General features: G+C 39.9%; 4 protein-coding genes across 4 annotated transcripts; all 4 read right to left on the bottom strand.

Annotated features, from left to right (window-relative positions):
* Positions 1 to 1,203: 1,203 nt before the first annotated feature.
* LOC310945030 (uncharacterized protein) lies at positions 1,204 to 3,450 on the bottom strand (the record flags this gene model as incomplete). Its single annotated transcript, XM_083910970.1, has 1 exon — positions 1,204 to 3,450. One exon carries the CDS (start codon positions 3,448 to 3,450, stop codon positions 1,204 to 1,206), a length of 2,247 nt encoding a protein of 748 aa, XP_083767096.1.
* Positions 3,451 to 5,569: 2,119 nt separating this feature from the next.
* LOC310966535 (uncharacterized protein) lies at positions 5,570 to 10,606 on the bottom strand. The gene is made up of 2 exons (XM_083940293.1): positions 10,317 to 10,606; positions 5,570 to 7,884 (listed from the first exon to the last, which is right to left on the bottom strand). Exon 2 carries the CDS (start codon positions 7,874 to 7,876, stop codon positions 6,164 to 6,166), a length of 1,713 nt encoding a protein of 570 aa, XP_083796419.1. The 5' UTR covers positions 7,877 to 7,884; positions 10,317 to 10,606; the 3' UTR covers positions 5,570 to 6,163.
* Positions 10,607 to 13,820: 3,214 nt separating this feature from the next.
* Positions 13,821 to 16,458, bottom strand: LOC310945029 (uncharacterized protein; the record flags this gene model as incomplete). Its single annotated transcript, XM_083910969.1, has 2 exons — positions 13,821 to 15,667; positions 16,410 to 16,458. The coding sequence occupies 2 exons, from the start codon at positions 16,456 to 16,458 to the stop codon at positions 13,821 to 13,823; spliced, it is 1,896 nt and encodes a 631-aa protein (XP_083767095.1).
* Positions 16,459 to 18,870: 2,412 nt separating this feature from the next.
* Positions 18,871 to 19,961, bottom strand: uts2d (urotensin 2 domain containing). Its single transcript, XM_083939675.1, has 5 exons — positions 19,857 to 19,961; positions 19,534 to 19,638; positions 19,408 to 19,445; positions 19,060 to 19,150; positions 18,871 to 18,929 (listed from the first exon to the last, which is right to left on the bottom strand). Exons 1-5 carry the CDS (start codon positions 19,954 to 19,956, stop codon positions 18,904 to 18,906), a joined length of 360 nt encoding a protein of 119 aa, XP_083795801.1. The 5' UTR covers positions 19,957 to 19,961; the 3' UTR covers positions 18,871 to 18,903.
* Between the last annotated feature and the right edge of the window lie 3,081 nt (positions 19,962 to 23,042).

The following is a 23,042-nucleotide window of genomic DNA, read 5'->3' as shown; positions in this document are numbered from 1 at the left end:
GATTTTTGAAAAACAGATTTCCAAGAGGATGCTTTTTAACTAATGCGTACTATACCTTTATTTTAGAAATCCTTTACAGCAGAAAATAATATACATGGTATGTACAATCTGCTAAAGCATGTGATCAGCAACATATTGATATTGGGAATGTGTAGCATTTTATTGACATTTTATTAACATGTTTATTTAAATTGCTACAATCAATGTTTTGTATTCTTTTTACTTGTATGTGAAAGGAGTGGTTTATAGTGAGAAACCCACAAATTATCACTCGACTGCAGTTCCCCTAAGATCTACAGTGCATCATGTCTGACAGTGTAAGTTTTACTCTTATCTGTTACCAGCCTCTCATAGCATTGTTTTCCTCCTCAGCAGCCATTAAAAATATACTAAAAAAACCCACCCATACAAACAAAGTTGGCAAATAGCTGTTGAACATAGTGGATCATTTAGCAGCTAAAGTACCAGGAGTTGGTGGAGACCAAAAACAGAGCCAAAAGGAGAGTCAATATACTAATAATGGTAATATAAGTAAAAAATACTATGCATTTAACTCAATTAGCTGACAAGAAACGCAACTTCAAATTGATTATTATTTCTGATCTTATCTTTATGTTTATCTGTATCTGCTGAATGTGTAGGTAATGTGTAGTTTGCATCATCTTCAAAACTGTACGGTGATATGTTAATGTTGTGTTCAAAGCTCCTTTCCACTGCCGCTACATGGTCAAAAATATGAGTTTATGCAGGCTAAAGACAAATGAGTAGGATTTGTTGGTTGTGGTTTGTTAACACAACAATCAAAGTTATCCCATCCACTCAACGAGCTTTATGGTGCTCGCCAGTAGGTGAAAGCACACCTCTCATTTTGGAACAACCTTTGTTCGGTTACACTTGGTTCATACTCATTGTGCTTTAAAGAATACTTACTTCTAAATATGTATGGATTTCTGTCAGAAAGCTAAACAATTTCTGAAACTCACTATAAAATTCCATAACGCTCTGGGAAGCTGTAGATAGAGGTGATATTCTCTATAGGTGCATCACTACAAGCGACCCCTTTTATTGTCATATTATTATAAGATTATTTATTATAGCTGCTAATATTACCCTTATATAAGCAAATAGAGGGTTCAACATCTAACCTAAGGATACTTTGGCAGGTCCTATGGCTTCTAATGTGCTTATTTACCATCACTTTCTCTAAAGTTCTGTTGTTAGATGTCTTTGAGTCTCTGTATCTCTTACCAGAGGCCTGAGGATGACCTCTCTCTTGTAGGCGAAGCGGGTAAGTTTGACACTCTGGCTCATCCTCTCCCTGTGCTGCAGCAGCCGGTAAAGAGACAGTGTGAACTTTGCCAGCGCCAGTGTACATGTGATCTCCACCACCAGCAGTGCGGTGTAGATCATCATCTGTGATTTGCATCCCTGAACTTTGTTTCTGTACTGATCCATGAAGGAAGGTGATGGCTCCTGAGTGACCGGCTCCATGGGACAGGTAAAGATCACTGGAGTGGTTTGTGGCGTGGGCGTCGTTTTGGAGGTGATTAGTTGGGTAGTCGTGAGGGTGGTGGTTGTGGGAATTGTTGTTGAAGGTGTAGTTGTGGTCAGAGTGGTTGTGGGCATAGTTGTTGAAGGTGTAGTTGTGGTCAGAGTGGTTGTGGGCATAGTTGTTGAAGGTGTAGTTGTGGTCAGAGTGGTTGTGGGCATAGTTGTTGAAGGTGTAGTTGTGGTCATAGTGGTTGTGGGCAAAGTTGTTGAAGGTGTAGTTGTGGTCAGAGTGGTTGTGGGCAAAGTTGTTGAAGGTGTAGTTGTGGTCAGAGTGGTTGTGGGCAAAGTTGTTGAAGGTGTAGTTGTGGTCAGAGTGGTTGTGGGCATAGTTGTTGAAGGAATAGTTGTGGTCAGAGTGGTTGTTGGCAAAGTTGTTGAAGGTGTAGTTGTGGTCAGAGTGGTTGTGGGTATAGTTGTTGAAGGTGTAGTTGTGGTCATAGTGGTTGTGGGCATGGGAGTTGTGGTGGTAATGGGTGTAGTGGTGGTGGATGCAGTTGTTGCAATGGTTGTGGTTGTGGTTGTCATAGTTGTGGGTGTAGTAGTTGTTAATGTTGTTGTGGGGACAGTTGTTGTTATAGTGGTTGTGGGTGTCGCTGTCAGAACAGTAGTTGTTGGTACGGTGGTGGTAGTAAGGATGGTGGTTGTTGGTTCTGTAGTCGTGGTAGTTGCCTGAGTGGTGGTGGTGATGGGGGTTGTGGTGGGGCAAATAAATTGATCCTCTGTTAATGATTTGATTTCCTGCCCTTTCAGATCTTCTGGATACTCGCAGACAGCAGGAGACACAACCTTGCCAAGGTTTGCCTTCATCCAATGATGAAGATTTATCAGATTACAGTCACAGTGCCAAGGGTTGTCGTTGAGGTAAAGTTTTTTCAGTTTTGTAAAAGGCTCAAAAAAATCATCAGGAAGCGTCTGGAGGTTGTTGTGAGCCAGCCTGAGTGTGATCAGTGATTTCTTCAGAGGGCTGAATATTCCTTTAGGAAGAGTGCTGAGACTGTTTTGATTGAGGCTTAAATCTGTCAATTTCGGCATTTCTCCAAAAAGCACAGATGGTAGACTACTGAGTTTATTATTGTGTAGGGTCAATGTTTTAAGCTGAGGAAAGCCAACAAAGAACTCTTGAGGTAAAGCAGTCAGAAGATTACTTTCCAAAAGCACCTTAGTTAGTTTTTCTTTATGTGGAAAGAGATTAGGTGACAATTCTGCTATTTTGTTTCCGTACAAGCCAATTTCCTTCAAGTTTGGCAAATTCTGAAAAATATTATCGGGAATGGTCGTTAGCTGATTCTCGTAAAGTCGTAGAGTCTGTAGTTTTTTTAGGTTTGAGAACCAGTTAGCAGATACAGTGGTGAGATTGTTTTTACCTAAATGGAGTACTAAAAGGTTCTCAAGACCATCAAAGGTCCCGTCTTCAATCGATTCAATCTCGTTCCCATGTAAAAAGAGCTCTCTTACTTTTCCAAGGCCATCAAACAAGCCTTTCTCCAGACTATGGAGCTTGTTTAGCTTTAGGATAATCCTCTCCAGGTTGCTGAGGTCTTTAAAGACTCCCACTGCAATTGACGTTAATGGGGTGCTGGAGATCTCAATATGCTTGAGGTCTACCAAACCCTCAAAAGCTCCCGGCTCAATAGATGTTGTGTTGGTGTTCGTGAACTCCACCTTTTCAAGCTGTAGGTTTTCAACAAAGGCATCTTTTGGGATTGTTTTAATCTGGCTATCCATAAAGAAAACCTCTGTCACTCCTGGTTTCAGGGAGCTTGGGATTTCTGTTACAGAACTGAAAACCTCCTGGTGTTCTTTGGGACAATCTGTCTCCTTTTCACATTTTTTGTTTTGAGTCAGTGAAGACTCAAGCAGTAAAGACAGAAAAAGAACAATGATTTCTCCTCTTGGCATGTTTATTCACTGTAAAATGAAAAAAAGGGAAAATGTTCAATTTGTAAAATTGAGTGGATTCAACTTGGTCTTTGTATACAGTTAAGGCTAGGTTTATGGTTGCTGTGGTGGCCCCACTGCAAGGACTCGCACACATGTAATGACGACTTTGGCGTCCGGCGCAAAGACTCCAAAGGATGTCATGGCGCTTGGTGATGCACCATAGAATTTTTGTAACAAGGTGCACGCTGCACTTTTCAATACAACATTGATGAAAACAAAGAATTTTGTAGATTACTGCAACGGACAAAGCATTGAGCAAAACGTCTCTATGCATGTCATGGCTATCTGCTGAGGCCCACACAACAATAAACAAAGATTTAGAAGACAGTTGTATGTATAATTTCTCTCTCTCTCTCTCTCTCTCTCTCTCTCTCTCTCTCTCTCTCTCTCTCTCTCTCTCTCTCTCTCTCTCTCCCTCTCTCTCTCTCTCTCCCTCTCTCTCTATCTCTCTCTATCCCTCTCACTTTCTCTTGTAATATTAAGATATGTGACTGGTCAAGTATCAGTGAAATCATAAAAAAGCTTTACTATGTCAAGTTATCATTATCATCTACTGTATGTGCTGTTAGTCAAATGCCAGAACCTACCTTATTATTTACAATCCCAGGATGAAAGAGGTTGTTACAGCAGTGAGGACACACAAACAAGCTCAGTCTCATAAGTTATCTTCTGTATCAGTGTTGGCCAGCAGCCTTGAGTGTGTTGCATCCCATTTGAGGCGTGGTGTAACACACTTCTGCAGTTTGAGATAAGAGCAAGGACAGATGGTTTTTAATATTTCAGCCAGTTACTGAGCTGCTCTATATTTTTTTATATTCCTTATACTCACTGATATTTCAACAGCAACCACAAACTATGTGTTTTACAATATCCTTAATACTCTAGATTAAAGGGCAGTTGTAGCATTCATTACAGTGCCTTCTACCATGGCTGTATACAAATGAATTGAATGTTAATTTTAAATTCCATGGATGCCTAAGCTTTCAAGGCTGACTGCAGTGCTTGCAGTGTGATGTGTTTGGTATGTAAGGTCATTCACCTAGAACACTAGCGTAGACAACAGATAAAAGCTTGAATATAATTCATTGCACATACTCTTAACATACTCTATATAAACATATCATATATAAACATTTTGTCAGTTTGAAAATATGCATCTGGTCCCACCTCAGAAAAAAAACAGAAACTGCCAGCTTGCATGCCTTTATCGTTTGTTGATAATGTTTAGTTTTAACTTCCTTCCTAGAACATTGATATTGTCTGGCATCCATTAGACATCTATTGTTTTGGCTGGCATTCGTAATTACAGGTAGGGTAAAGGATGGACCATTTGGATTTCATTTAGAAGTTTCAATCATTACTTTGACTTTCTTCCATTAGATGGCAGTCTAAGTCTAAGTTTTAATGGAGAGGAAAGTAAACATAACTACTACGTAATTAATTTACAAAAAATACAGATGTCTCTGCCTGCAACCAAAGGTTTGCAGTGTAGTATCATGCTGTGCCTCTTCACCATGACAACTTCTAAATCTTCTCTGAACTTTTTCACCTATTGTTCTTTTTGACCTCCCACAAACTAAACAAGCATAATCAGCATAATCAGACACATGTATCTAATGACTATTTGGTGATCACAATAGGATCATCATCCTGCAAAAAGTAGACCACAGCATACTGATAACATAATCATACAAATAACATAATCCCAAATCATTTTAGATATGTTAAAGGTGGAGTCGGCAATTCTGGATAAAGATTGTTTTAACACCCAAACAAAAATGCCACTCCTTTCATTGCTACATTAGCATGTGCCAGATTTACTGTCCCCCTAGCCCCCCAATGCCTTTCTCTTTATATATCCATGACCTTTCTCCTGTCCTGTGCATGAGCACGAACAGGATAGCAGTGCCTGGCTCGGTCTGGGCCTGAGTTTGTTAACAGAGGCAGGGCTGTGTATGTGTGACACCACATTTTTTTACAGTGCAATAGACAACTAGTGGTAAGGAGCTAGTCGCCGAATTTGACAAAAAATATTTTCTGTGAAATTTGCATGTAATACCACTTAGTTCGGTAAATGATTAACACAATGTTAGCTTGCTCCCACTAAAAGTAGTGCATTTATTAAACATATAGTAGCATATTGCATTAAGAACCATAGGATGAATTGTGACATGACTTGTCTGATTTTCATGGATAACCATTTTGCAAAAGAAAGTAAAGCTGTCTCCTACTGTTGTTAGCTCAAAAAGCTGTTGTCAAACGGAAATTATGAATACTGAAAAATGTAAAGTAGTTTGAACAAATGTAGTCTTCATTCTACAACTGTGCATCTGAGCTTACATTCACCAACATGTCCAGGTTGCCCACAGGATGGCAGTGTGGGTGTTCTTACTGTTAGTACATACAATGTCTGTTCTCTTTTTTACAGCACACCCGAAGAGAAAACACTGGCTGATAAATGTGATCATTAAAAATTGAAAGCAAATTAATTCAAAGCTTAACTTGTTCTATAGCTGGTAGATCTGAACGGAGCTGAAGTGGTTATTTCTGTTGCCTTGGAAGCTCTAAAATCAACTCTGGGCCCCACATTTTCCGAATAAACCACAGTAATCAGTGAGCATTTTCCCTTGGCTTTAAAAGTTCTTGGTTTGCTATTATTGGGTGGTCTATTCTACAGCACAGAGTTCTTATTTCTAGTGCCTATATTTCCCCTGCCACTCTTGTTCCTCCTCCAGCAAACACAGCTGATGATGACAGTGCTGATGATCACAGTGGCCACTACTGCGATGACGATGAGGATAATTGAAGAATCATGAGAAACAGTTCCCTTATCCCCTTGTCCTCCGCTGGTGACCTCCTCATGCTCAGAGGTGGGGGTGGTCTTAACTGCAGGCGAGGAAGTGCTTCGTCTCATTGGTGGAGTGTGTGGTTTCCTCCTCTTCTCCGTTGAGGTCAGCATGGGCTCCTCTGTAGAACTGAGAGGCAGGAAGTTCTCATCTGTTAGCAGAGCAATTTCCTCACCATTCAGGCTGAAGGGTGTTTCACAAACCACAAGAGTTTGATTTGCCTTGGTTGGGTGCTGTGTCAGCCAGTCTCTAAGTGGCAGAATATCCTTGTCACACCTCCACGGGTTCTGTTGCAAGAGAACTTCCTTTGCTACTGTGAGGGCATCCAGGCTCTCCTGTGGCAGGTTGGGAAGGGAGTTATTTCGCAAGTCTATTTGTCCCAGGTTGCTCAGGCCCTTGAGAAAACCCAAAGGGAGGGAGCTGATGACGTTGTGCTCCAGGGAAATGTTGACCAGGCTGGGCAGACCTTGGAATGTCCCAGCTTGCAAGGTTGTAAGCAGATTGGTGTGAAGTGATACCTCTCCCAGGTGCTCCAACCCTCTAAAGGCCCTGATGGATACAGAGCTGATCCGGTTGCGACTGAGCACCAGGAGACGCAGCTGAGTCAGGTTCCTGAACGTGTCATCCTCCAAACGGCTCAGCTTGTTGTCATATAGCCACAAGTCTTGCAGGGCCATGGGCCCAAACACTCCTGGTCCCAAACTCTCCAGCTGGTTTTCATACAGGGAGATCTGGGAAAGGAGGGGCAGGTTTAAGAAGATACCTTGTGGCAGAGATGTGAGCCTGTTGTGGGAGAGGAACAGCTTCTGGAGGTTGAAAGTCTTGGAGAACAGGTCATGGTGGAGATGAGTGATCAGATTGTCATGTAGGGATAGTTCCTCCAGGTCACCAAGGTCATCAAAACTGCCAAGGGGGAGTTCCTGTAGCAAGTTTTTGTTAAGCCGTAAGGTTTTCAGCTTAGAAAGACCCTTGAATGCCTCACTAGGTAGTTGGCTGATATTGTTTCCAGAAAGTACAAGGTACTGCAGCCCAGTAAGAGTGTGAAATGTTTCCACAGGTACAAAAGTGAAAAGATTCTTACTGAGGTCAAGGAGTTTCAGGTCTGACAATGGGGAAAACCAGTTTGGGCGGAGTACCAAGAGCTTGTTGTTCTTTAGATTCAAAGTTTCAAGCTTCTGAAGATTTTGAAACAAGGTCTCAGGGAGATCCTGAAGTTCAGTGGTACTAAACCCTAAGGCACCTATGTTCGGTGTGGAATCAAATGTGCCAGTGCGCACTTCTCTCAGAACAGTGTCTTTAATCACAAAGATGCTGAGGGCACTAGAGAAATCAGTCAGGTCCTCTGGTTTCAGGAAGTAGATACTGCAATTGGAGAAGTAGAGGGCGGTGGTAGATGAAGGCACAGTTTTGGGGAAGTCTGAGAGGCCGCTGCAGAGGGTTTTTTTTCCTTGACATTTGCATCCATCTGGACAAACCGAAGCAACACCGTTGAGGGAACAGAGAAGTATGAGCACATGAAGCGTCAAGGGCAGGTCCATTATTTAACCTAGAACAGAAGAAACACCTATGTTAAAGTCAAGGTTATGAGTTGGTATCAGATCTTCATGGATTGCAAAGGGCTTTGTGATCATGGCCATGGTCATTGTGCAGTAAATATCCCTTTTTTGTCCGTAAAGGGAAACTGCACCAGTTTTACATGTCAGTTAGCTAGTTATTGGGAGTACTTTCACTCAGTCTGTGAATGTCCTCTGTGGCTCTGGAAGACCTGAGTCAAGTCAAAAGTTACCTAAATCAAAATGTGACACTTTGAAAAGAGTGCATTCACCAGACAGAAAAGGTATGGCAAAAGATGCTATCTAGTTGCAAATGCTAGTTTTCAAATCTATCATTTGAGAGCTCAAATTGTCAGCTCTGCATCAAGATAATTTACAGGTATATCACTACTCTTGCTCATGAACCAGAGCCACATGGAGCACTTTTGCATTTGGTGTGTTTTGACTTCACAGCACTACTCTGTGAGATTTAATGTACAATAATTGTCAGTAAAATAAGAAACTGTGGTCTGTTTTTTTCTCCTCTCTGAAAGAACAGCCACAAAGGGGATTATCTGCACTTTAAATCTCCACTATAATAAGGCAGTTACTGAAGGCAACTCTAATTAGTAACAGTGCCTACATGTTGCAGCCTCAGCATTCTTGTTTAAACCAAAAAGGAGACATTTGCATAAATTGATCCAGTGATGTGCTTTGTTGCCTGTGGCTAGGAGTGTTGCCCGTCAACATTGCCAACGGGGCTGGCTGGTAAATCACCATGCGTGGCAGCTTTTGTTCAACAGCAGTTTTGGAGCTCCCATATAAAATTGTTGAGCTGAACATTTTGAGACCATGGAATAAATCGTCATTTAATATGGACATAATGTTCGGTTCACTGCCACAACTATAATGATCTCTGTGTTGTGTCTACAGTGCATCTTAACATCACTGCCTGCACATGTTAAAGGCTATGGCAGAGGCTGTTCTTGCTGTTTGTTATGGCTCATGAGGCTCCAAAGGCAAAGCTGTGCCAACATAATGACCTGCTTTTCCATACAAAACCATTTAAAGGTCTGCAGCTTAATGTTGGCAAGCATGAGTTGTTTCTCAGTGGCAGAGGTGTTTTAGGGTGCAGAGAGAGTCTTTCCGAGGAAGTAACTTTCTAAAGAGACCAGTCCCTCAAATGAGCTCAGATTTATTATTCTTTCTTTCTTTCTTTCTTTCTGTCTTTCTTTCTTTGTTCCTTTCCTTTTCTTTTTTGTCCGTAGGGTATGGTCATTAAATACATCCTGGTGCATCACAGCTGTTTCCATTTTCAGTACATTTTGTACTCATGTCTGCTTTCATTCAAGAGGTGGGGTGCCGGATCCCTGCTGTGAGATGGAAAATAATGTTTTTATTTTAATTAAAATTTATTACAAAACATGTTGTTCCTCCTTCCCAACTCTACGAGTACTCCTACTTTACCAGTACTCCTCCTTGTTCAAATTAACCCTTTGTGGGGTAACTCCCACTGGTTTCATCGATATCGCCGTTAAGACACATTCTGACATCACTGCCTCAATAGACAAAATCAACTAAACCTAACAGCCAAACCATATTTCTTCTTGGGTATAATTCCAGTCCAACTAAAACCACTGTCTGCTCCTGACTGGAACAATCTGGAACGCTTTGCAGTCCGGTGTAATGGCTAAAGCATTTTCCGTTTACCATTAATTGCTTAGATGATTTTCCTTCCTTCCCGCAGCACAGAAGGATCAGCACTTTGTCATGAAAAGACTGAACTACCAAAGTGGGGAAATGTACTGCCAGAGACCAGTAGTCAAGCCACAGAACCACCCATGTTATTCCTTTTTTCTAGGGCAGTCCAAAATGTAAACGTGAACGTGAACAACTCTCTCCAAAATCCCCAAATTAGAATGCGAAAACTGAAATTTGATGTTATGTCATTAAGTATAAAAACATTATCCAACAAAATCCATCTCTCATTCATTGTCTTTGGAGCAGCTCCGGACTTTAAACTTCATGACATCACGAGTTTGAGTGTTACTTCTCTGTTTTCTGACTTTGAGAGAGAGAGTAGCTCATGTTCAAACATATTGATTGAACTTCCCTAGGCCATGGGAATAACATATTTGAACATAACATGTTTAGGACATTTCATGAAATTCAGTTCAAACTAAGAATCCTATTGGCAAAATTGTGCTCTACACATGAATGCATTGATTACTTAACAAACTCAAGGGTTGAATTATGTACAGAAGTTTGTATAGAAGAAGATAGAAGTACCACAGATTACACAAACTTATTGTAAGTTTAACTTGTCGATCATTATCCGTTCTTATTTAGGTTCTGAGTAATTTAATCATGAAATCCTCCACCCTCATTATCAAGTAAGGATCAGCGCTGTGTTAACCACAACAGCATAATGTTTCACAAAACTTACCTCCTGTAGTGGCTGATGATCGAGTGAACAGTGAGTTGGTGTGGTTATCTTTTATGTACGTCCTCTCTTCCTCCTCCGCAGCTTCACAGATCATCTGATGAAAGTTTCCAGCACTGTCAGAACTTTTACACCATCACATTTTCCTGCTCTTCGTCATCACTCGATTTCCCCTCACCAACCTGTTTTTTTTTTCTTTGTTTTAGCCCTGAGCTCATGAAATCTGCAGGTCCTTTTTCTCAGTGGCACTTCTCAGCGTCCCAGCTGTATCCCCTGCCCCCTCTGTTCCTCTCACAAACTCAGGCTCACATATTTGGCTAAATGTGGTGGCGAGGGATCAAGCAAGCATGGTGAAGCCCCACCCTCTGGTGATTTGTCTCTACAGTGTATGGGTGTCTGCACTGGTTGGAATGCATGTCAGGGGATCCATATGTTTTTAGTAATGTAACTACATGTTTTTCCTCCAGGAAAAAGACATTTGTGTTGGGGTTGAGGGTTATAAGGAGGGGGAGATTTTGGTTCTGGTTAAAGAGCTGATTATGTGTTTTTGTTTGTGACATTCTTTTGCGTGTACGTGCCTTCTTGTTTGGGTGTGCAAATTTAAGTATCAGCTGCACATATCTTTGGCACAACGTCCCCAGTATGCCTGTAAGCCAGTTGTTTGGGCACTTGGCAGTATTGCATATTAACAAATCCACTGTTGGGAATTACAGATTGCAAAATGATCCCACAAACAACCTGCAAATATCTTTTCTGTCTCACTTATGTTGCAGAAAAATTAATTCATAATGGACTCTTGGAGGCATGCAAAATTGAAAGAGAGATATTAGTATAGTATACTTCTAGATGAAATTGCTTCCTGCTGCTCCTGTTTGTTTGCATATGCTGTGTGTGGGACTGGCTGTTGTATCTCAAATCATTCAAGTAACTAAGCCATATGACAGAATTACATTAAATTCTGAAAATGTTCTTCTTTCAGGAAAGAGGGTTTGATTGTTTTCTCAGCCTACTCATGTAAATTTAGTGGGATTTAGCTTTGCTAATAAAATATGGAGTGGTATGTTCTGCAATAAATCAGTAGGAAAACTAAGCTGAGCAGGAGGTATTCTGCTGCATTTAACATTCCTGAGTTGCCGTAAGTAAATCCATCTGTTTCTTAACATGACAAACAAACTCCTCACCACAGAAAACAGATAGGGAGGGTGGAGTTAACGTATAGATGGTCAGTTACTTCAGCACACAGGAACATGGAAACACCGTTGGTTTTCTGGTTTACTGTATAGATACAGATGAAGAAAGTTGTATTATGACAACATACTTTACTTAATTTGTCCCTGTCTGACAAAAAAAAGAAGGTTTAGTGACTGAGCTCCCATACTTATTTTACATCATTTGTGAAATGAAGTAAAAGCGAAGTTTAATGTTTTAATCGCTGAATTGAATTGAGCTGAACTAGATGAGCAGGAGTCACAGATTAATGACTGTAACTGAGAGTTACAGTGACAGCTCTACATGGTAATACTCCCCCCCCAAATATTTGAAAATGAATAATTACATAGCTAAATCGGGCATGACTAAAATGTTTTATTACAAAGCAGGTCCATTTAGATGAGAACCAGTTGGAGACCAGGGGGAAAATGTTACAATAATTTAGTTGTAGCTGTCTTATGCAAAATGTTTGGCTAAAATGATATTTTGTTCATTTCTAACAGTTAATTATTGGACTGGATGAAGTGGATTATAGCTCTACTCTACAGCCAAGAACTAAGAACATGAACTAAGGTAGGATTAGAAAAAAATTCCACTTGTTTTCCACTGTGGTCAAATATTCCTTGTCACCCCTGGTGTATGATTTCCTCTCCCCATGCTCACCCTCTCTCACTGTCTGTCTGTGTGTGTGTGTGTGTGTGTGGGGGGGGGGGGTATTCCCACTGTTGTGTGAGCTCAGCGTACTGGAAGGGCCTAATCACCCGTTGCTATAGCAATGAACTTGGATCCTGTTCGCCAATTCATCCTCTTTTGTTTTCTGTTTGTTTTAAAGTCCAATCACTTCTCTGGGAATTTGTGGCATCCGCTGTAATTTTGTGCATGTTGAAAAGCTTTGAAAGCTTTTTTGACGAGCAGTCGATCATTCTCTGTTTCTCCAACTAATCCTTTTAAATGTTATTATTATCATTTAAACATGTGTATGAACACGTTCCACGATACAATTAAAGAGCAACTATGTTTTTTCAGTCCTTTTCTAGGCTACATTGTAAGTTATGTTTTAAGATATCTTCTAAAAAGTGTCCACATTGTTGTGGTTCGGCTTCATATTGGAGGCTTGTGAAATTACAGGGGAACTGTTTTGCAGAAGAGTCATTTTAACAGTTTTTGCTCCTTGACCTTGTGAAATCCAAAAGATGACTGAATTGGAGCTTCCTGTTTTGTAAAGATGTTACGAAGATGATAGTGTTACACTTCCCATAAGATTCATTTTGGGAATGTACTTTTTCCCTAAATTCCCTTTCAAAGATAGGAAACTCAGATAAGAGAGATGTTTATAGAAGCAGCTCTCCCAAATACAAGTGCTGCCCTGGCACCAAATTCATGAAGCAACACACTTCAAATATGTGTAGACATTGATTGATCGGTGTAATCACAGGAGTGGGCCAGAACACACACTGCAATGCCGACCAAGTTACATAATAATAAGGCTCTAAAAGTTACAGTAAACAATGTTTTTAAGTTGTGACGTCTTTTCATGCAGTTTAATGCATTCACCACTAGAGGGAAACAAATCACTTGTGATCTCTTTTGACTACACTGGCTTGACTTTGCATTATAAGTCTTTAAATTGCATTCAACACAAGAAAAACATGGATAAAATGTGGAAAACTCGCACGTGGCTTCTGTTAGACACTAGTTTGTATGACATTTAGCATGCAAGGAGATAGCAAGCAAGAAAGGACGACAAAAGGTTTTATTTCATCTGTTTATTGTAAAACTTCAATCTAGGGCAACTAGCATTATTTTCATGATTGGTGAATCTGCTTTGTTTAAGAAATATGAAAAGAAGTGAAAAACGCTCTCGGCAACCTCCAAATGCCAAAAGTGACATTTTTTAAACTGCTTGATTTGTGCAACCATCAGTCCAAAACCCAAAGCTGTTTGATTTACTATGATATCAGACAAAGGTAAGAAGAAAATCTTCTTGGAACAAACCAAATTGATCAATTCTCAAAATAGTTGCTCTTCACCAATTATATAAAATTATGAACAAACAAGTGATAAAAAAAAAAATAGACTTACATTAACATAGCTTACATTTTGTAGTATATACTGTATTATATTATTTAATATTAAATACTGTATTATCTGTAATTCCTTGAAATACCTTCATCTTTAAATCCCCATCGTCCTAAAGTAACACTTGAAGATACAACTTACAGTAGCAAAATATGTAAATAACTGCAACCTCAGGAAAAGTACAGTTGTGTTTTGCACCAGGCCAGATTATGTGTTTTGTTACCCTCGAGGATGTGCAGCCTTCAGCTCATCCATGGTCTTGTTGAGGCGACACATGCAAAACACTGCAGCAAGAATGAGGAACAAGCCCACAGCGACAAGAAGGATGTGAGAAAACATGAGAAGCCCGGTCAAGGCCGCATCCGATGGCAGAAACCACACGTACACCACGCCCTTGTGAAGGTTGTGGTGAACAAACTCTGGCCCCTGTTCAACCACCAGTGTGTCATAGAAAGTATGTGACTTGTAATAGAACAAGGGAGTTACGATGGTGGTTTGTTGGGTAGCTCCTTGAGTGTTGGTTGATGTTGTTGTGGGCAGTGTGGTTGTTGACGCTACAACTGATGTTTGTCGACTGGTTGAAATGGTTTGAAATGGTTTTGTTGGTTTGTGTGTTGAAAAATAACTTGACGTGACGTGAGTGGTTGCATCGCAAAAGTCAAACTCCTCATCGCGCAGGGAGCCAATGGTACGGAGAAGTTGGTACTTTGGACTATGACAAATTACATCCTGTTTGTCAAGAACCACATGCTCATTATTCCTAATCCATTTTGCAATACCTTTGATACTGCAAGTACAATTCCAGGGGTTGCCACTCAGAGTAAGATTCTTCAAAACCGTATTTGACAAGAAAATATCTCCAGGAAGAGTCTTGAGGCTGTTATTCTCCAAATGAACCGACAAAACCTGTTTAAGGCCATGAAAGATGTTGTCTGATAGGCTTTGCAGCTTATTGTGGTTAAGAAGCAGCATGCCCAGTGTGGTTAGACCGGAAAACAGCTGAGGATGTAGATAATGGAGGTCGTTGGATTTCAATGAGAGCTTCTCAAGCTTGGGATGGCAGCAAAAGAGGTCTGAGGGCAATTCCCTCAGCTTGTCATTTAAATGTAAATTAAGTCTCAGGAGTCCGGACATGTTTGCAAACAAATTTCCAGGAACAGTGGTGAGGTTAGTGCCATACAGATACAATTCTGTTATTTTAGGCATGTGACCCATTAGCTGGTCTGGCAGAGATAATAGTGGGTTGTTGTAAATGGTGAGCTTTTTCAGTTTGGGCATGTTGTAGAAGCTCTTTTCCGGGATTGCCTGAAGTCTGTTGGAAGACAGTGTCAGATTCTCCAGGTTTCTCAGTGACCAGAACACCTGAGGTGGAAGGCTGGTAATGTGGTTATGATGGATTTTTAGCTCCACAAGGTTGACAAGTTCATCAAAAATCCCAGTTTCTAGCAACTCTAGCTCGTTGTTATAGATCATGAGCCGCTGAAGATTAGTCAAGGTGTGAAAGATCGATGGTGGAAGCTTCTTAATGGAGTTCCTGCCAAGGTTCAGAAAGGTGAGGTTAGTGAGTCCATGGAAAATATCTGCAGCAGGACTGCTCAGTTTGTTCCGGCTCAGGTCCAGATCCAGCAGCTCAACAAGCTCTTTGAACATATCTGGAGCTATGGTCTCCAACTGGTTCCCATCTAAATGCAGCTGCTCCAGAGTGGTCAGTGGACTGAAAACACGAGCAGGGAGGGTAGAGAGAACATTGGAAGACAGTTTGAGAGACTTGAGCTGAGGAGCAACGTGGAAGGCGTTGGGGTGGATCGTGTGTAAATGGCTGTGAGTCAATCTGAAACGCAACAGGAGGGCTTTGTTTGCCAAGCTCTGCTCAGTTATGACATGCACTTTTGTGCCATAAAGCTGCAGCAGGTATGTATGTAAAGGTAGCAGCTTTGGTATATCTGTGATGCCATTGCCAACACAAGTGACAGTACCCCTATAATCACACACGCAGGTGCTGGGGCAGAACATGTTGCAGGTGAGGTGTGGTAGTGTGAAGAGGACGAGTATCAGCCACAAGGTGCCTGCAAAGTTGAAATAAAGACACATTTATAAAAATAAAAAAAGTGCTCTATTATTATATCACCACAGCAATGCATAATGATCTTTAAGTATTTCTTCATTTTTCCTTAACTCATATTTACAGAGCGCCCGAAGGGTCTTGGATAGATTTTCTGGGGGGACTACTTTTGCATTCCCTCGCAATATTTTGCATTACATCCCAATATTGTACTATTTCTGCTTTCTGCAGTGCAACACCACACTATGGATTGGCTCATTGAATTATACTTTGAACTGGGCGTTAAGTAGGATTAAATAAGAGCAGAAACAGACAGATGCGTCTGAAAAATAGAATTTTTGCAAAAAATTGAATAATTGAAAAATATTGCGGGGGAACACGACGCACATTGCCAAAGAATGCAAAAGTAGTCCCCAAAAAGACTCTTTCCATGACCCTTCGGGGGCTCTCTAGTGCCGTAATAATTGGTTCAAGTCGGTTTTTAATGCAAATCTGGAAATGAATTCTTGACATTGTTTGCAAATAATAATTATACAAAGAAAAAGGAAAAAAGGTTTTAAGATAGTTATTCCTCCCCTTAAACAATACCAAATCTTACTAAAAACCAAAACAATTACATATTCTACCAACCTCTGAAATGAGAATCCATCATTGTCCATTTGATATTATGATCATGCTGTTATGATCTGGGCTGCTCTTAGAGCTGTCTTAAAGATCTGGGTACCCTGTCTATCAAGTAACCACACCCTTTGCTCCACCAATGCCCACCCAAAAGTGGTCCATCACACGACACATCTTTTAGCTGCCCAAACACTGGACTTGACCCCCCTTTTTCACTTACCATGGCTGTGGAGAAAATATGGCGATAATTGATAGGCGATTACTTATTTCATGGACATATTTTAATGGATATCTAAGTATTGGATATTCTACATTGGTATTGGACACATTATAATCTTATTGTAGGATTACAATTATTCAGTTTTTATTTTTTAGTAACTGTCACATCATTTACAGTATAATTGACAGTTTCCTACCGCTGCCCTACGGGTGGATCTTTGAATTCCCTTTCACGTGATTTCTTCAATTTTATAACTTTCAGGGGAATTTTATCTCCTGTCTTGGACTGTGTCAGAAACGGTCAATCCTTTGGCATGTAACAATATCTCCCTCTATTGTATGAGTGACACAGAGGATGCTGGCTCATTTCCTGTGAACTTATCTTGACAGGATGACCCCACTGTTCCTGCGCTACAGTTCATGGAGTGAACTGAAACAGATAACACCCATTTCTGTATTGTATTGTGTCTATGTATATGTTTTGAACACTACAGTGGCACTTCTTCAGTGTGTCACCACTCAATGTGTGTGTGTGTGTGTGTGTGTGTGTGTGTGTGTGTGTGTGTGTGTGTGTGTGTGTGTGTGTGTGTGTGTGTGTGTGTGTGTGTGTGTGTGTGTGTGTGTGTGTGTGCGTGTGTGTGTATGTGTGCGCGCGTGCGTGTGTGTGTGTGCAGAGATAGAAAGAAATATGGTCTCGCACTGGTTACCATCTAAATGCAGCTGCTCCAGAGCGATCAGTGGACTGAAAACACAGGCATGGAGGGTACAGAGATCATTGGAAGGCAGTTTGAGAGACTTGAGCTGAGGAGCAACGTGGAAGGCGTTGGGATGGATCGTGTGTAAATGGCTGTGAGTCAATCTGAAACGCAACAGGAGGGCTTTGTTTGCACTCTGACAACCACAGTTAAACACATTACCAGGCACTGATGATGTAATGCTGAGTTATTAGATACCAACGGGTTTACTTAATCATCTCATTTTAGCCTAGTTTGTCCAAATGTTGTGGATGCATGATGCATATTGAGTCAGCCTACACACCCAAAAAAATTATCATGTCAGCGATTTGCAAAAGCAAAGCTTTCCATCAGAGTAAATTACGATTGATTGCTGATTCATTTTATCAAATAAAGTTTTTCTTGTGAGCTATTGTTATTTTGAAGTCCTATGCTAAAAATATAAAATACCAGTACCCTTAAAGTGATGCATTCGATACCTTCTTATTTGCTGAGTTGAGTTGTGTTGCTGTTAGCTGCTGAACTGGGATAGGAAACATAAACATTCATCTGTATTTGATGAAAAAACAAAAAATAGAACCCAATGATAATTTGGGGAATTTTTTTTTTTTTAAATTTCATCTTACTGGCTATTATCTTGCAACAATGTTGTAAGTAATAATAAATGAATGATGAATTATATTGAATAATTAGAAAATATAAAATGCAAAACAGTGCTTAATGGCTCGTACCATAATGTTTGTTTGAGTGCATGGCAATTTTTGTGCAACATCACTGCAGTGACTCATTGGCTCAAAGAAAAAGTCGACACTTTCTTTGATGCCACTGTCAGTCCGGTTTCCCTGAAACCTCTTCTATTCATCATCCTCTGTGTTATTCAGATCTTTTCACAGCAGCTCTCCCATTATTTAGACTAAGCCTGTGACTCAGCTTTGTCAGCCTCCTCTGAAAGAGCCAGTCAAATGAACTTCACTGTGCAGTAATTCACCCACCGCTGCAGATCTGCACCATATTCAGCATTCCTTCCCGTTTATTTCTACTGTTTATTTGATGTCTGAAGTAAATAAAGAAAAGGTTGGTTTGAGGGTGGGTCAAGAGTATTCCTACGTTGTTCCGTATTTGTCCTTTTTTTAATGGTAAAGTAATGCAAATAATTCTCCTTTTCACTTTCAAGGCATCTTCAGCCATTTTCTCTTAAGATTAAAAACAGAAGTCCAGATTCACATATAATTTTATTTATTCTGTAAAATGAACAGCAGTAGATTTCTAAAAGCAGTGACAGATGTGATGTTTTTTGGCAGCCATACAAAAAAATGCTGTGCCTGATTCTGCCACAAGAGAACGACATAAACACAAGCAGTAGGCAAATAAAATCCCTGTGAAAATAATGTCTTTGTAGTCAAGTACATTTTGTCATATCTGACCCTCAAGTATTTCCAGTGAGCAGCTCTATTTAAAGATTCTAAGATGTACATCCGCAGTCCGTACATCTCTCATGAGATCACCTCAGTGCAGAGGAAATGTTTATTGATGACTTTGATTATGGTACAACTTCATATTGCTGAGATAAATACAGTGTGATTATAGTACTGGTGTTTTGAGTCTTAAGGCTATGTTAGGCTTTGCAGCAAGATTTCACATTGGTCCTCCTCCTCTTGCATCCGTGTCAGACACAGTACTTCCAAAAGCAAGCTGCAGACAAAAGAAGATAGACATCTTACTGTACATGCAGAATATTAATACTGCAATGGTAAGAATTTACTACAAATATTAATGATTTTATATGATACATTTTAATTCAAAAGTAGTGAATTAAACTCACGTTCCCCCCTCTTCCTATTTATGGATTTGCCCTCTGCCATATTGGCTGTGATCTCCCTCTCCAGCTCCAGGTCCTCCCTCAGCGCCCGCAGCTACAAGCAGAGATCAGAGTGATTTAACGCACCATGACAGGTGCACGTCTCAGTATCAATGCACCATCTATTCAATGACAGGTAAGGAAGTGGTCTACACTCATGTCTATGGGGAATTGATTCATATTTTTTCAGAAAATAACAAGATGCATACATGTATACACAAACGCAAGAGATTTACACAGTGGTACATCCCAATTTAAGGTTTCCTGCCTAATCCACATAAGTTGCTGCAAGGTGCATCTAAATATTCTTACCTCCTCTAATTCAGCTAATTTATTGGCCAGCTCAAGACCTGCAGATAGGAGAAACCAGTCATCATCAAAGCAAGGAATGCATTTGTGTTATTTATATCAGTTTTGCCATTTGATTTTATCTCTCACCCTGAGGATCATCCTTTTCAACAGGAACTAAGCTCTTGTGTAGTAACAGTGCAATAATCTTGTTCTGAGCATCTGTGTCTTCTCTGGGATTGAAAACATGGTTTCCTGCACATACAGAGCAAAAAAAAAGAACCCTGAATATCACAAAATCCCATTTCATAGTCATCATAGGCATCATCTCTTAACCTGTTGCACTTTGGCAAAACTGAACCATTAAACCAACAACAGCACTAATTTAAGGGGTGTAGCAGTTGCATGCATTGCAGCATTTTCATTCTATATACATAAACACACCTAAAACAATGCAATTTTTGCACACTCACCAGGGTTGAATAGGCTCCGTCCCTCCACATTTAGCATTCCCTGCAGTAGTAACAAACCCAGGAGTCCTAAGCAGTAGTTGACAACTGTAACCCTATCCATAGTATTCATTTTAAGGTCACTAACTATCGCTGCACTATGAGCACTCCCTCAAGCAAGACAAGCAATCCAATGCCTTGGGTCCATCCCGTCAATATATTTATTCTCTAAGGGCCGGGAGGAGGGGCCAGTCAGCTCCTTGCGTATTAAATCAACTCATCGTGGGTTTCGTCAATAGGCCACCTTTTCACGTGGACTATGAAGAGTCTGAGTGAAATACGGTGATCTGACGCAGGCGAGGCCAGTAACCCTACATCACTCTGACATGGATAAATCAAACCCAGAGAGGAAGTTATCAATCAGTCTGTTTGGTATGAGAGGCCAGAATCAAACATTCTTGGCACTTGCGAGTCTTTTTCTTTTACATTAATTGCTTCTTTAAATAGATGCATGGGAGTGTGTTGGTCTGGGGAGCAAGGGGGCAAGTAAATTGATTCAGCCTCTAAGTGCATCATAGCCGGAGATGAGCTCCTCAGTCTTGGCTTCAGGACTGATTTGGAGCTGAAGGAACATCCATCATAGCAGCTGAGCCAACTACCCAACACCTACTAAGTCTATTTTGTGCATCAAGGAAATAACATCTCATACCTCTGCCAGAGCAGCAGACATTGTGTGTGTGCAGTGTTAGGGAAATGAGCTGGCTGGCATCTACTGAATTTGGCTGGTGAGGGTCTCATAAAAGCTGCCATGTACCCCAAGTACAGACTTGAGGAGTTGGTGACGTCCGGTGTCCTTTCATAGATCCATAATGTTAGTCACTCAGCTTTTACAGCAGCTCAAGGACTTGATAAAGACTAAAACTAGGAATGTGGAACAACCGGAAAAAGTATTAAGCTGTAAGTAAGTTGCAGTTTGAGTAATATAAAGTAACAATAAATGGATTGATGAGGCACCTGAAACAGTTATGTCACAAATGCAAACAAACTAGACAGAGGAGCTTATTATTTTTAATAATACTATCAATATTTAAGCTTTCTTTTCTTATTCTAAAACAGTTATACTATACATATTTGTTATAGATTATTTAACATGTTTTATTGAAAACATTCTCTATTATACTAAGGCTACATGGAAATAAACTTCATTCTGAATAATTCTATTGTTAATACAATCCATCTGCTGCATGCACCAAGTTCTTACATTTTCTGAAAATGATGCTGCAATATAATTCAAATCTTTTAACTAATATGAGTTTCTATTAATGTGTTTGATGTGTGCAGTCATCAATCCTGTTTCTGCCCCCAACCAGTTCACTGCATCACTAATGAAAGAAGTCAGGAACATGTTGACCTCATAATAAAGATACTAAAGACTTATTCAGCATTAAGTATGGATACAGTCCCTTGATGTCTACCAGTAGATGGACCACTCATACCAGTTAATTATAACTGACGTTCAGTGAAGACTGGAAACAGGTTTGGCCCAGGTGTAGTAGACACCTGCAACTCCAATTGTTGAACACTAGAGGAAGCAATTACATAAATTCAATCATAATACCAGCTGATGTCAGATCACGTGACGTGTGTGCATGTGCGTATTTGTTTAAGATAGAGCATAAAGAGCACAGACAGCTTGTAACCCACTGGGAACTATAAATGAGTGTCCTCTTCATTCAGACAAACACCTGTGTAGTCATTCTACTTTATCATTGAAAGTAGAGCGTGCAGCGCCAATAGCCCAGCGAGGTGCGTCCCTTTAAGCTTCGTGCTCAAGACTTCTTTCAGCTGCAGATGTAACCAGTCACTGAACCTTGAGGAGGAGCTGCGTCAAGTTAACCAGCTGTAATTATAAATGTACCGGAAGTGTGATAGACCAGTCTTCAAAATTAAATGCCTGGCTGCTGGTCTAGTAGGTGCAGTAACAAACAGTGTCATCCGATTAATTTGATAACATTCAATCCAAATATATCTCACAGTTTTCTCCAGCAAATGTAGCATGCTCTGGTGTTTCCATGTGACCAATTTTAACTTAGAAAAAGAAACAATCATACACCAAAATAGACAAGATAACGTTAAATAGCAAAAACAAACAAACAATGCAATCAACAGTCAGTCTGGTCCTATTTTGTATATCACAGTTAACATTAACACTCTTTAGGTTGGAATAGAGAAAAATAAAGGGACGGCTCACAGTGGATCTTTTTCAGCAATAGTTGGGAATTATTTTTTCTTCTCCACAGGGGAGAAATAACATGACTTAAGTCTCAATAAATTAATAAACGCATGAATAAACACCTACCTCATTAACATGGACACAAAAATACAAAAATAAATGAATGCAGGTAAACAAAAATGTAGAAATAAATGTAAAGCATTTATTTATTTATGTATACGTGTTGTAGTAGCCATTTGTCAAACAAATAAAAGTTTCAAATCAAACTTTAAATCATACAAATCAAAGGGCCACTCTTGCACCATGGGTTCTGGTGTACGAAGATGGGGGAAAAAAACAATGTCCAATTTTTAACAATTAACCTGGTTTATTTAACCAAAAAGTGAGCAAACAAAGAACAAAGAAAAATCCTGTGCTTCTCCCGATCCGGTAAAAAACCATTTGTCCACCCAGGTGCATGCTGGTCCCCTACTGACAGCCTAGCTATTTAAATTCCTCCTAATGTGCCTGAATGGAACAAAACACAACTAATAAACAAGAAACACCTAAACTAAACAAATGATAAACTAGAATACTAATAGAAATCGCATCATAATGAAATCAAATAAATTGACTTAGGATAATAAAAACTAACTGCACACTAAACAGAATACAAAACTAAACAGCACTAACTACTAACAATAAACTAATAGCTCCAACACTCAGGCATTAAATCACAATTACTTTAATTTGTCAAAGAAGCTATTTCCTCAACCCAACACTCATTTATTTATTTACTTTTGTATTTATTGATATAATTCTACATTTATTATTTTATTCCTGTATTTATTTATACATTTATAAATGCATTTATTTATCAAGACTTAAGTCATGTTTAGCCCTCCATGCCCTATATCTTACACATTTTTGGAAGAGCCTTTGAGTGCACACCAGAGTTTCTCAAGGAGAAATATTTTAAGATCCTGCCATATTTTCAG

This window comes from Echiichthys vipera, assembly GCF_963691815.1.
Source record: "Echiichthys vipera genome assembly, chromosome: 3".
NCBI lineage: Eukaryota > Metazoa > Chordata > Actinopteri > Perciformes > Trachinidae > Echiichthys > Echiichthys vipera.
The sequence above is the reverse complement of the archived record's forward strand: the minus strand, read 5'-3'. Positions and strand labels throughout refer to the sequence as shown.

What these genes read in the sequence shown, in the direction of transcription:
- uts2d (XM_083939675.1), bottom strand. Translation starts at nt 19,956, where the DNA reads ATGGATAGGGTTACAGTTGTCAACTACTGCTTAGGACTCCTGGGTTTG. An exon ending in AATTAGCTGAATTAGAGGAG is followed by an intron (nt 19,151 to 19,407) that starts GTAAGAATATTT and finishes CTCTGCTTGTAG; the next exon opens with CTGCGGGCGCTGAGGGAGGA. An exon ending in AAATAGGAAGAGGGGGGAAC is followed by an intron (nt 18,930 to 19,059) that starts GTGAGTTTAATT and finishes TTTTGTCTGCAG; the next exon opens with CTTGCTTTTGGAAGTACTGT.
- LOC310966535 (XM_083940293.1), bottom strand. Translation starts at nt 7,876, where the DNA reads ATGGACCTGCCCTTGACGCTTCATGTGCTCATACTTCTCTGTTCCCTC.